This window comes from Homalodisca vitripennis, chromosome 6 (assembly GCF_021130785.1).
Source record: "Homalodisca vitripennis isolate AUS2020 chromosome 6, UT_GWSS_2.1, whole genome shotgun sequence".
In the NCBI taxonomy this organism is placed as follows: domain Eukaryota; kingdom Metazoa; phylum Arthropoda; class Insecta; order Hemiptera; family Cicadellidae; genus Homalodisca; species Homalodisca vitripennis.
The window spans coordinates 33,548,202-33,563,117 of NC_060212.1; the positions used below are offsets into that span (position 1 = coordinate 33,548,202).

Below are 14,916 nucleotides of genomic sequence, written 5' to 3' on the forward strand. Positions count from 1 at the left end.
TTTGTTTGCTTCAAGTCAATGTCAATAAATTAAATTTTCATTGAACTTTCTCAACGGTAAACAGATTTAGATGTCTCTTCAAACGAACATGCCTCCAAATTCCACAAGCCAAGTCAAATTTCAAACGCTGCGCTAATATAAACGTAAAGTTGAGCTTAACTCAGCATCCACATTGATCCCTTCTCATCATAACTAAGTTATGGGTCCTCATTTCTTAGAAAGAAAATTAATCGAGACTTCATACAATAAAAAACAACCAGTTAAACATCAATTAAGATTAGACCGCTTTTCTTGCCAATTCTGGAAAGGTGAAAACCAAAAGTATGAAACAAATTAGATATTTGTTGTAAAATAATGGGGAGTCAAGGTGTGATTTTAAGGCGTCCATCTAGCATGAACTAATAAGAAAAAAATTCCTACTCCCGTTCCCTCCTTTTTGCCGCCATCTTGTTTTCTGCCGTGACGATTGCCATTTACTATCGGCCTCTGGTCAGTCGTAGGTGGTTAGTCGGTCGAATGCAGACCTAATGTGACCTGCATTCTGTAGTTCAGTTTTAATAATTAGTTGACACACAACATTGTAGTTGTGATTCTGTGTCACAACGCTCATGTATGATTTGTTTATTTTTCCTAGTTTATAATTATGTGTTAGGTTAGTCATTTACCTGAAGAAGAGATCAGATTGCAGATCTAGAAACGTAGTATTACTGATTTATCTATTTATTCACGGAATCACCATTTACAATACAGATCAATACAATGCAATTATGGCTATTGGCCAGTAATTCAAAGCTAATATTGAGTTAAGCTAATACTAACATTAATGGTAAGTAAACAATAACATTATTAGATTAATTAATATGACATGCAAATCAATAATAACAAAAAAATAATAAGGGATAATAATATTTTAACAACTCAATATAACAAAAATAATAAATACATTATAACAGACATGTGTCTATGCTGTTTGGCTAGAACTAATATTAGATGATTTACAAGCAGTAAATGAAATGTAATAAATTAATTAAGACCATCAAATTATTGGCATAACAAATATAAATAGATAACAGCAGCCAACCATACTAGATTAGAGGCATTCATAAAGAAAAGAAGCAACAGTCAGTCATATAATCCAGTAGCCAAATAATTAATTAAATACATTCGTATTAAACTCAACAACAGAAAGAAGACCTAAAATACTATTACTCGTACTACTAATATTAACACTGACTGCTACTGAGTAATAAATATCAGTCGTGATTAAGCAAAAATTTATATTTCCTTGAGGCTTCGTCTAAAAGATGAGAGGATCCATGGAAAAAGTCCACCCTGTTTGCCGCCTCACTACCAGCCAGCAGAAGTCTCTAGATGCCACTGCGGTAAGAATATTGCGTTGGCATAAACCTCCTCTGGAACACTGATCTTGACCTTGTGACTTTTGGGATGATAAAATCAACATCGCAAATAACTTGGGGCAATCCAGGTATTCGTTTATCAACCTGAATAGGAACATGAGGTCCATAACTCTTCATCATTTCGAATTCCAAATTTTTCTCCAATCACCTCAAAAGGTACACCAAAGTATGGATAGCCCAATGCAGACACTGATTGTTGTATCACTGAACGATGGCAAAAGTCCGGAAGACTTCTGTCTCCTTTACGTTACGTGTATTGTAATTGTTGCGACATCAGATTAATTGTTACAAACGTGTGTTACAGAGTTACGCAGACGAGGGCCACGAGCTGCTGGGAGTGTTACCGCACGCTTATGGCTCCATGGAAGACTACCTGCGCAAGTGCCTTACCCTGGACTCCGATGAGAAGCAGCAGTTATAGTTCTGTCACGTGGTTCCGCGTGCCGTAGCTCTCCACCTTTTGCTAAAACTGACAGTAGAGGTTGTAAATCTACTCTAACACTATTTTTGTATCACTTGGAAAATTGCTAATTGCAACTTTGCAAATCAGTTCCTAAAGGCACACAATTGCATAGGTGTGAAAAGACATTCGAGTAAAGTAAGGGTTGTTACTGAAAGGATTTCACTGGTGATTTATTTGCTATCGATACGTCAAAGTTTTATTTCGATTTTCAAAACTTGTATCTGGCTGAATTTGATGACCTCTAAGATGTATTACAAAATGCATTTTGTACAGGTTCTTGAATGAAATGAAACGTTTCTTTATTTGAGCCGAGGTATTAGGGCCTCTTAGCCCTTTCTTACATTTAACCTAATATATAAAGTAGAACAAAATATTCTTTTTTTAAATAATAATAAAACTAAATATTTTGCTGTAAACATTTTCAGTATGAACAACAAGAAGGACAACTTTATTGAAGAATATAAGCTAACGAAAAAATATAATAATAAAAAGAGGTATATAAACATATTTATAAACACATAACCAAAATAATAATATATACTTGTATATAATGAATATTAGAAACGCACTATCCTCACACACACTGCTCATGCCAGTGCAACCGCAGCGAAGAGACCTATACCGACCCCGCCCTAACCATCCGCCCCAGATAGTGCTCCCTTAGCGACGCCACGAATGTACATAGTTATTTAATTTTCCTCTACAAAATTAGAGCTTGGTAACTATCTAGTTTATTTTTGTTAAAGTCAAATCTTTTAATGAAATGCAAGTCGATAAAATAAAAATATTCAATCAAAGATTATGGTCTGTAATTTGTGAATCAATCTTTCGTAACATAAAAATATATCATTGCTCAATCAAAAGTAAACCTTGTACATAAGAGCGTATGTTATTCGCCTTTTCTTTTTTATATACAACAATACAATCGAGCGGAGATTTTAAAAAGTTTTTTACTTGTATACGTCTAAAAATAATACTGCTGTCACTGACAAAACATACCCTATTGTAGATTGTAGACTATTGTGATGACAGGAAGCAAAATCAAGAAATACCATAATTCATATCAACTAAAACCTTTGACTTGATTTTCGTTATTAAAAAAGTTAGGAAAAATTATTTTCACCTTGTGCGTGGTTTAAAAAAAATGGTAATAAAGTCTATTTCGGTATTACCAACACAATACATGTAATTTCCCCATTCTTCCCTCCAAAAACACCACTAACGTTCTACACAAACTGTAAATATTGTTGATGAGAGTTTGCCTTCAGTTGATTTAATATCTGACAGTCCAAAATTTGCTTATTTCGATACCCATTGATGTTGATGAGGTAAACCTGGCTATCTTTTCAAAATCTTTCACGCTTGTGAATAAGATAATATTTTAATGGAATCTTCATACAGTTTGTCTCATAAATACTGGGAAAAAATTAGTTTTTCATTACATATTTTACGTACGACTCATTAGACGAGTATTTTAAGATATTGCAAGGTTTGAACTAACAACCTTATGAATTTAACACTTCCGCAATAATGTGTTTAGTTATTTTTATAACTATTTTCAAAAAACGTTGATGTAACAGTCCATCTAATCAACATGCTCCGAAATCGCCAAAACACAATAAGTTGACATGGCAAATACTTATTACAGTTCGTTAATTTTTTTAAGCAGCTGTTGTATTTAATAACAAAATGGAACTAACACCTGAATTTTGCCACTTTTGAGAATGTTTTAATATTCTGGTAGTATCGTAAAAGCTTGTTCCTAGCAGTATATTTGTTTTAAGTTCATCATTAACAAAGGATGATTTAAAACGAAATAAATATTATTTCCGATTTCGGATTTTTTCCAACGTTATATTTTAAAATTGAATAAGACTGCGCTTCGTGAACTGGGATCTATTTTCTTCCTCAGGTGTTGAAATCTAAGATTAAGCATCTACAAAAGTGTGAAAAACATATATAAAACAGATGGCAACGTTACGTCTTAGATTTATATGCCTGAAGAAGAGAACAGATTTGAGTTTCGAAACGTAGTGGTCTATTTTTGTAAGTCTAAACTTATGTTATCCTGTCAATATTTTCTTGAACCAGATGGATACAAAATAAAAATTAATCATAGATTAAAGATTCCACATAACTTTGAACATACTAAAACACAGTATTAATATCGTAGCCTGTACTTTGTTGGTGTTTTGTTCTCAACTACAAATAGTACTAATATATATCAATGTTCTGGATTTCTGCAGTTCGAACTCCCTGTAAAACTACAGGAAACTTAAACTGCTCTATGTGCAATGTAATCACTCCTTACATTCCTTTCCCTTTCTATCTTGCTGGACTTAAATATATTCTTTGATAGAGTTGTCTTTCACTCTGGTAATTTTTGAGATTTTCGTTACTACTTTTTTTGTGGTGACGAAAAAAATAAAGGGGGTTAAATTAATTTCCATATCTCAATTAAATATTTTTGTTATTTTTATGAAACATTCCGAATATTATTAGTTAGTGACCATTCAATGCTTCTACTTTTTTATTCGATTTATCTAACCGCCAATTGATTATTTGTTTAATGGGCACCAAATTTATTCCCGAGTTGGCCAAAATAAACAAAGTTTCAGCGAAATCTTATTCACTTTTTGAATTAAACAACATCAAAACTTGTGGGTAGATTTAATTGTTTTAACGAAATCTTATGCACTTTTTGAATTGAACAACACCAAAACTTCTGGGTGGATTTAATTATTTCTAAAAATGTTTTATTAGCATTATTGGTCGAAATTTAACTAGCATGATTATTTATCCAAATATAGTGTTTACGTTGTCAGATCATTTCAATACGTAACATTCTTGAAACCGTTCAACGGATATTTTCAAAGTGATACAAGATTTAGTTTATTATGTAATGTTTTTGTTGCTGAAAAAATTGCGGATTTTATCAAAAGGTGGAACCACGAATACTTCACACCGTGCCAGTGAACTAGTCCAGTTGTTGATTATGCCCAAGGGCCCCTCATTGTTACCCAATTAGATTTTATACAAGCTTTGGTCTTTGTATTTTAATACTAACACTATTCATTTGTTCTATGTGGAAGTGTATTGTTAATAAAATAATCGTGTTTTATTCAACAAACTCAGAGATTTTTCATACATTTTGTGACTTAAGCCTGAATGATGTTTTTATATACAGCACGATTTGTATTTTGTTCCATCGTGTACATGAATTTAAAAGCAGCTTCATTAGAATTTAAACTGTATAAAGGTCGTTGTAGATGTAAAATAATGAGAAACCACCTGAGCAGAGCTTGCTTGGAGTGTAGGTTAAGTGAGTGGACAGTTCATTGAAGGAGTGCAATCATTAAATATGTGATAATAGTGATTTTGTATGCCATTTTACAGATTTAGTTTATCAAAATGTCTGTAACACGTATTACTGTGTGATTTTACAGGAACTAATACTGACACAATTTTGCGATTTTTAAACATAACAAGAGTAATGCAATTGGTTAGAATAGAAAATGTTTTATGCCTGCCTTTTTGAAAATTGTAAAAACTTTTGGATCAATTCGGAGTTTAAATTCCAATTTTAACTCAATATTGCTTATGTTCGTTAAATTAAACAAATTTTGTGACAACGGTTTGTAAAAATGTATTTTGTTTTAATACAGTATTTACTATAACTATTACCTTATTAAGTATTCATATTTTTTTTATTATTTTTAAGAATTTTGAGACCCGAGTATTATTATTTATATGGTTGAATTTGCGCAAGGTAATCTATTTTGAAGAACAAAATCATTGTAACATACATGTAAAACACTTTATATTAAGCCTTGTACTAGTTTTATTTGGTTTCGATTTGCTATGTTGTACAAGTATAGTAATACTAATAAACAACATTTTGGTTAAACTCACATCTTTTTTAATTACATTCATACGTACCGTTCAAAACACTAACACTTTTACAAAGCTTACGATCAAATAAGTTTTTTATTCAGAAACAAACTGAGTAGATTCTCGATTGTAAAATTTAAATGAGGCTTACTAAAAACATTAATAACCGAATTGGTTTTATTGTGATCTAATTTTTTTTAGATTTTTAAGAAATTATTTTATATTTTAAAATCTTGATTAACAAGGAATAAATTGTGCTAGAAATATATCAATAGAAATTATGTAACTCAAATATTAAAGCCCCATGCAAACAACTCTCTCCCCTTCAAATACAATATATCAGTTATATTTTAAGAGTACTTCATGTATATCATACAATTACAACAAATTTAATTGTGCATTACAATAATTAATCCGTTTTAAAGTTACGTAGTTAAAATTACTATTCTTGAAGTACCATATCAAGATTGGGCAATTCTCAATGTTTGTGGTCAAAATGATTTTACATTAGTACTGATATCGAATATTTTAATAAGCACTATCACTTGAATGTTATAGGAATTAAAAATTGCTACAGTAGAAAAAAGTACGAGGTTACGTTGAAACTCGGCATTATTTATTGTCTTCAGGGGTGTAGCCATAAGAAAGGGGTAGAAGATACTTCAAAATTTTAAATTTACATTTATAATTTAGTCGATCAATTTGCGAAAACTATTTTCAATTAAAAACTAAATCCAGGAATTCTACGGATACTGAGTACTGACTGGATAGTACCCAGACTCTTCAATAGTCAGTGTGTGAAGTATTTGTATTGTTATTAGTATTGTATGTACGTATTGTACACGTTTTCCTACCCTCACGACATCTGGCTACACTACTGACAGTCAGTATATATCTGGCCAGTTGCTTTTTCCAACCATTTAGGGTATTCATTATAATAAGATATTTAAAATGTGTACAAGGTTGTTTAGTAGAATGTACATATTACTTTTTAAGAGCCTATAACATGAGGTTAAGTAGTAAAATTGTAATACACGCTATTGTTTTTAGCAAAATATTTAATTATTTGTATTCTTGGATGTTTCGTCCTAGACAATATATAGATTTTAAATACAAAACAATCATGTTCGATTGAATCCGTCATGGACAAATCTACTAGAGCACTCTGGCGGCATATAGGTGGAGTTACTACCAAGCCAGTATGGACGACACTAGCGCAGTCTTGGTTCAGCGACGTGAACTAACTCGGCTGAATCCAAGAAAGTGAGTTTAACTCTACAGTGTCTTCTCTATTTACGAAATATATATATTCTTTAGGGCGTTACTGTCAGTAGTATGTTAATTAATTTTCAATCATCAGCTAATTTTAAAAAGTACTGTGCCTTTTTTCCTTTTGTAATTGAATTCTCTGGCTGTAATACTGTAAAGAAGGGTTTGTTGTGTCGCTATTGGCTAGCAAATCGCCAAGCAAATCCTTTCTGCTACATAGTTCATAAGACAATCAACGATAGCGAACTGGGCTTCAGCTTCATATTATATAATCTCTTAGTGTATTTTGCCAAAGAGAATTATTAGTAACATGAGTGTAGCGAATTATGAAACGTAGAATGCTGTACATTATTAAACCAGTTTAGGTTATTTATTGATATAACAAATTACAACTTTTAAAATATGTAATACTTAAAGAAAATTTTACAATTCAACTTAGATTATTGCATTTAATCTAACAACAGCTTGGTTTACATTGCAACTTTGGGATAAAGACAATCAACCACCTTGTTAATCATGATTTATTTATTTCTGAAACAGTTGCTAGTAATAAGTTTTAGAGAAAAACATCGATAACAAGATATTTATGTTTATTTTATATGTGTAGTTATTTTTAGCCAAAACGTTGCTGCTTAAAGATACCGTTCTTAAACTGAGTTACAGCTGACAACTACTGTTATATCTCAGAAAATTTTACAAATCGTGTTAAAAATTTAAAGAACGTTAATTTTAACAAAGATTGAACCTTCTCGAGGGGGGATACGGTTAGAACAAATTGTTACATAAAAGGTACTATAAAATTGTTTCCAAAAGACTTGTTCCTAAGATCTGGACATGGGCCTTAAGTTAACATTTCCAAAAACATTTTTCAGAAGATTATGATTTGTAAAAGAAGTCTCCATCATGCATATCCACTGCAAAAGTTTCAAACTTTAAATTCTTACTTTTATACTTATTGGCTTTTATGACGTAGTAAACCAAGCTATAGAAAAGTCTGTTCCCTATTTTTAAACTCTGACTTTGATACTCTTTCACTACTATGCTTTACGTAATGTTTGAGATTCTCTCGGCCGAAGGGTTAGCAGATAGGCTATGCAGATGTGAGGGTGGCCTACTGTAGAATCCAATCAAACAGCTGTTTGTCCAAGTCAATTATGGTTGAGCTTCTTTAGCTTTCCTTACTTTTGGCACAAAAAGCTATAAAATGAGCTCTTGTTTTGGAAATATACCTGTACCTGGCTCTTCATTTGTTGTATCAGTACTAAGAATTATGTCCATCCTTATTCCTTTTTCTATCCTGATTACATCAGGAATAAGATTATTGGTTAATATAGATAAATAAAAGTGCGTTAACTTTCCACATTGTGCAACACTACTGTCTTTCCTCCACCAGAGTGTGTCAGTGTCTAGACAAATTTCACATGAATGTCTTTAATCAGTGCTGATCAAAATTTAATTTAATTCTATCAAAATGTTCAGACCTTGATGTCAGCTTACAGTCTTCATCGAGTGACGAAGTTTGATTGAGTGTGTTTAGAACTTCCTCAAATGCTTGATCATAAAATATGATGAGATGATCGATTCAATTTTTATCTGAGAATATCTCATAATTCCATCAAACTTTATATCTTCAACAAAATACTCGTACAGTATTTTCATGGACGATCTTTTATTCCTTACAATTACTTTAATACATCTTGTGTAACCACCGTCGGAGCCAAGAGCTCTCTTCCCTACTTTTACATTAAAACTCCCAAAATGTTATGAGAAGTTTGACCATGCTTAGAACTGTTCACAAAAGTGCTTCTGTGCAAATGCATTTTTAGACTTTCGATATACGAATAATCCAACGATGCCATCCTTACTCTAAGTTAACATGACGTGCAAACTTTGCAATCTTCTTTATGCTTTTATTTAAATCATTCAGAAGTATCTCTTTGGTTGATAAAGGTTCCTCACACAATAGCATATTGGACAAAATATGAAACAGATTGGTATTTTGATAAAATTAGGTACAACTATTTTGTCATCACTGCTTCGATGCAAATTTAATATGTATGAGGCGTTTCTTCGTGTCTAGAAATTTTCACCACAATTAATAGCCTACTCTCAATTAATATCATATTACTAACTAAAATATGCCATGAGAAATTAAAAATAGGAAAGAGATGGAGCTAATTGAAGTAATTGTGTTGTTATCTTACATTTTAGGGGCGTTATTTAATTCTTGAGAACAAACATGTACGATTTTTCGGAAGTCTGAAGTTCACGCTAATGTCCTTATGGGTAAAATATTCAGTACAATGCACACCCTTACCTCATTATCATTACGTACATGTACAGTTTTTTGTTAATTGCCTTTGTTAATAAGGAGTTTTTTATCGTACACTGTTCCTGGTATAAAAGAATTTTCAGACATTAGACAATTGATAAATGTTCTGAAACTCTCAGGAACGTACAAATGTCTTAGGTAACTCTTAAATGCACTGTTATAAATTCTACTCTCATAATTGCTTGTCGTGATAAAAACTTAAGACAACGAAAGTGCTCTGAATAATAATTTTTATTATCACTACCTTATATCATGTCCCCTAAATTTTGTCATCCCTAAGGGGTGAAACAGTGAATCTTTTGCATAAGTAATCTTCCGGATTTATTAATTTAAACATCTCAATGGAATTTTTTAAACATACTGGACTTAGCAAATTAAACCAACCCATTATCATCAAATAATAAATGTTCATATTAAAAATTCATTCACTATGGCAAAACGTTTTATCAATTTTTTATAGTTTTGACAATCATTAGACAGGTAGATTGGTCAATGGTATTGTATGAATTGAAATCCTTTTTTAGCTTAAAAATTGATTAATTTGATGGGTTTAAACTTAAAACAGTGATATTAGAATTATGCGGTGTACAGCATGCACTCTAGCTATTGTATATATGTATTTAATTTAGTATCGCCGCAGACAGGCACAAACCAGTGAGAATGTTAGAGATTATAACATATATTTATATTTTGAATTTTCAATGTTTTGTTTATTTATACTGTAGTAATTTACACTCGGTGTGTAATAATTACTGGATATGTAACTCAGTACAGTAAAAAGTGTCAATTTCTGTGCACTCCACTCCAATATACAGCTCTACAGAGATATACCATCACCTGAATTGTATAATCTGTGAAACTGTAGTTTGAGCAAATCGGGAATTGTTTCCGCCCTTGGTAGCTGAGTCTTTGACTTTAAAAGAGAATAGACCTTTGCACCCATTTTTTTCGCTAAAGCTAGTTCTGTTCGGCAGCGTGTAGATAGCGCTAAATACACTATTTTTTCGTTTAGATTTGTAATCCATTTTAATCTTCCAGTAATGGCCTCACAAATAAGATCTAAAATGTTGGATTTATTTTATTTTATTACAGTTTGCTCGATATAACAATCACTTTTAATCTTAATGTAATACATTTATAACCGTTGTTTCCTTCGTTTGCCGCTAGATAGAGCGCAAGTGAAGCGTTTTAGTAGTGGCCGGTTTTTAGCATTGGGTGCAATGTCTGCTCTTAGACCGTTCATAATCAATGGTTGAGTGGTTCACGTCTCAGCTACCGGGGATCCGGGTTCGAATTCCGGTTTGGGTAAGGTATTTTCACACTACAAATAAAATGACAAGTCAATCCAGTAATTATTATATGCCGATATAACTGACAGGTAACAAAAGGTTAAAGTGTATTGACAACAATACAATTTACAGGAAGTACCTCACAAAGGACTTCCTCATCATCCTATCTTGAGCTTTTTTATAAGAGTATGCACTTAATCACCATCTGGCTGTTGCTTGATGAATATATATACAAAGTTTGCCTTTATATTTTTGAGCTTATATTTTATTAAATGGAAATGGAATCCCTATAATGTTTAATGATCCACAAATGTAATGTTTGCCTGTTGTTTATATGTGTTGGTTTGTTCAAAAGTAGTTATATAAAACTGTTTGATCTAATAAAATCGCTGTTAATTTTTCGCCCTCCCATCCTTATCCTTTCGTCTAGTGAAAACTCTATCATCGTTCTGAATGGTACCTTTTTTAGTGGGCCATTCTTAGAAACCATAAATCTAACAGCAAACTTACAATAGGGAACCTTAACTTGATTAAGAGTCTAAAAATAATAATTACATACATTTTTAGAAACTGTCGTGCCTTTTCCTAATATGGCAGTCAACTTTGTTTTTGTGGAAATATATTCATACCAAACTTGGTACATGAATAGTATTCTATAGCTTGGATAAGTTCGTTAGCCAGTCTTAAACGTTTTAAATTTTAACTCAACCAATTTCAAACACAGCCCTTATAGACAACTTTCATTCCTTTACTTTTTCGATATCTTTTGAGATTATGGCCATCCAAAGTTCGGAAAAGGAACGGTTTCTTTTTCCGAACTTTGGATGGTTATAGCAGTTTCAAAAGAAAACTACAATTTTTTTCGTACAATATTTCGTTGTACCGTAATTAACAACTTTTTCAAGTATACTTTTAAAATATACACAGAATAAAATAAAAAGATATATATATATATATAATATAATATATATACTCGTATATAATAGTTATACATTATATCGCAAAACAAAAAGTGTTTTAGAATTCTCAGTTGTGTATTATATTTCGTGTCCAGATAGTAAAAAGTTTTAACTAATATGCAGCATTGCAAGAATAATTGAGAATACGATAACCACTGTACTTCTAAATAAGTCCAGACTAAACTTGTTACAGAGGCAGTAAGAATATACCTGCATGAATTCGTTAACCAGTCTTGACCAATAAAAAGTTTCAAGATGGCGGTCTTTCTCATTTGGCCAAAGACCTTTATCTGGGGTATTTCGTAGCATACGTAACAATTGGCACGTTTCTTAAAATTGTCAAGCTATTTCAAGGATTAATTATTCCTACTTATATTTGTAAACCTTTTAAGATTTCAAAAAGTTTAGCTTTTGAAGTTACAGTGGTATTCAATTGAACCGTTATAATTGTATATATTTACAAACATAATTTCTGATTAATTGTAACCAATGCAAATTCACGTTTTTACAAAATAATTATATGCATATTACAGTTTTTGTATTGTAAGGTTTCAAAATTGTGAAGTTTCTAAATGTTTGGAAATATTACGATTATATTAAGATGCCAATATTGAAAGGTTACTGTCGTATATTAGTGTTGTGGACATTATAATATATCTAAACTGATAACACATCTTCAGTTTTACAGCTAGAAATAATGACCACATGTAAAATCTACCTTTCATCTGATGGGATATCTTATATTTCCTTTAATAAAACGGTATGACAATTCAAAATATTGAGATTCCTTAAGGATTTTAACAATGAGAAAAATATTTTTTTCAAATAGGCGTCCATTTGAAAATTTTTAACTGTCAATCTAACATCTTGCATTAAAAAAATTTTCCGTTCATAAACGAATGTTTTTACAAGCATAACGGTATAGTATTGGGATAGGTTTAAACTATATATAACACTGCAATTGATCGCTAAATAATTTATTAATTTCTATTCACACTTTAAAATTTGTAAAACCGCTCTTAACTCATATGAATCTGCTTTTCTGTTTACACATTTATAAATATCTAAAAAAACGAGGGGAAATTTATGAATTTAAGATGTCACATACGAGCTCAAAGGATCGAGATTTTTTAAATAGCTTAGCATTGAGAAAACACAATTTTAAATAGGGTCCATGTACATATTCTAAACTGAAAATCAAATACAAGAAATGTTCCCCGTTTCTAACAGATTTCAAAATTTCATACTTCAGAATTACAGTTTCAAAGATTATAAAGGTGGTCCATTTAAAAATACATCCTGTTTAAAATCAGATTCTCCTTCATTCCAGATTTATTGCTTAGGCCTATAAAACTTTTGTACGCTAATTATTGTACTAGAGAAGTTAGTGTTTTGCTTTTTTTTCTTCTCTTAGGACAAGAAGCTTATAAATTGCACTTAGTCCTTTAAGAACCTTTGCGCTGCTTCCGGAGTGATAGGATATTCAGGATGGGTAAGGTTAGGGAGTAGGGGCCGCCTCCTATCGAGATCCATGAGGAAGAATTAGGGCACTACATCTCAAAGTCATCCCGGAAGAAGGGGATGCCAGCTCTGAACCAGCCTCTCCAGTCAAAGTAGGCAGGGGGTGGCACACCCTTGTTGAGGTTAACAAGAGCCTGTGAGGTAAGGGCACAAACCCCACCAACTCCAACAGTCATCTTCCACAGTAGACTAGACCTATCGAATTGCCCATGAACCCCAGAATCTCAACATTTGCGGTTAGTGATGTGCCGCTACTGGACATCCATAAGGTTACCAGATTGAAGTGGCACATCGGTTTTTGCTGTGCCCAGTGGTGGGTTCAACTGGTAGGTATACTAGTATTTTGCTTGATGTCACTAAACATCTTATATCGAAGTTTTCATTGAATTCTACGGGTGGTGGTTCTTTTGCTTGGAGGAAAGTACGTTTTCAAGAAATAAACAACTCGCTTCATTCTAATATCAACGAATCTGATATTAATATTTTGTTGGGTAAAATTGTCTTCATGAAATCACACAAATACTTGGCAAATTTTGGGTTTTGAATGGAATGGAACATGCCACCGCCGTTCTTATGCAGCATCCTGATGCATTTTGACCATCATACATTCTTTGAAAGCTGTGAATTAAGAGTTTATAATTTTTAGAAAGAAGGCAACAGGTACAACATTTTTCATTTAAATTCAGTTAGTTATTTATAATACATAATATCGTTTGGAGCTAGTAAATGGAAAACTAATCATAACCACGACCTGCAATTTCAAGGTAAGCAGATTCTACCAAGGATGTTGAAGCAATAATATTTTAACTTCCCTTGGTTCAAATCCGTCCACTGAACTGTGACTGGTTTGTCCTGCCATTTCTCCCGTGGGCATTTAAACGCTTTGAAGGCTATTACGTCCAAGTAATCCGCTTCTCAGCCCATTGGAAATGAAAACTCGTGTAACTTTTGAGGATGATGACATCATGCTTGCCAACCTGCTATTATCAAACACGGAAATTCAATGTGACGGACAAGAAGGTCAGTTTTATTATCACGTATTGTAGTAATCGTGTTTAATTGTCTGAGCGTTAGCGAAGCCTATAACTAGACGGACTGGAATATTTCATTTATGTCTGTCTGTTCATCTCGATACCTCGAAAACAAACTGACCTATAGAATTGAAATTTTGCTCGAAGCAACACTGGGTTTAGTGGTGGATGTGACTTCATGGGATTCGGCTAACCGCTATTTTTTGCATTGGCCTTTGGGATAACGATGGTGGCAACGAGAAACGCCAGAATAAAATATAAATTTGTAACCAAACTAAGTACAATCAACGAGATTCAACAAGTGACTATTATTCGTAGAGTGGAAAACATTAATATTGATTACTGCGTATTATTTCGTTTAGTACCATCCCTAGACCACAGCTATGAAACCTGACGTAATGAACAACAATATGGATGTATCAAGAGAAAAGATATCTCGAAAAAGATTTCATCTGTAGACTTTAAATTTTGCCTGAAATATCATTTTTACATTGACAAGAATGAGTTCTATGATGGTGAATGTCCAACCATGGAACCTACCACTGGGCACAGCAAAAACCGATGTGTCACTTTAATCTAGGCAACCTTATGGATGTCCAGGAGCGGTACATCACTAACCGCAAATGTCGAGATTCTGGGGTGCAAGGGTAGTTCGATAGGTCTAGTCTACTGAGGGAGATGACTGTTGGAGTTTGGTGGGGTTCGTTCCCTAACTATCAGAGGTTCTTGCTAGCCCCAACAAG

General features: G+C 32.5%; 1 protein-coding gene across 1 annotated transcript in view; it reads left to right on the forward strand.

The window, feature by feature from the left end:
• Positions 1–11,048, forward strand: part of LOC124364237 (inactive dipeptidyl peptidase 10) — a 246,795-nt gene extending 235,747 nt beyond the window's left edge. The window contains exon 17 of the mRNA XM_046819563.1: positions 1,723–11,048. Within this exon, the coding sequence (XP_046675519.1) occupies positions 1,723–1,839 (117 nt within the window). The 3' untranslated portion in view covers positions 1,840–11,048. The remainder of the gene's footprint in view (positions 1–1,722) is intronic.
• Positions 11,049–14,916: the final 3,868 nt, after the last annotated feature.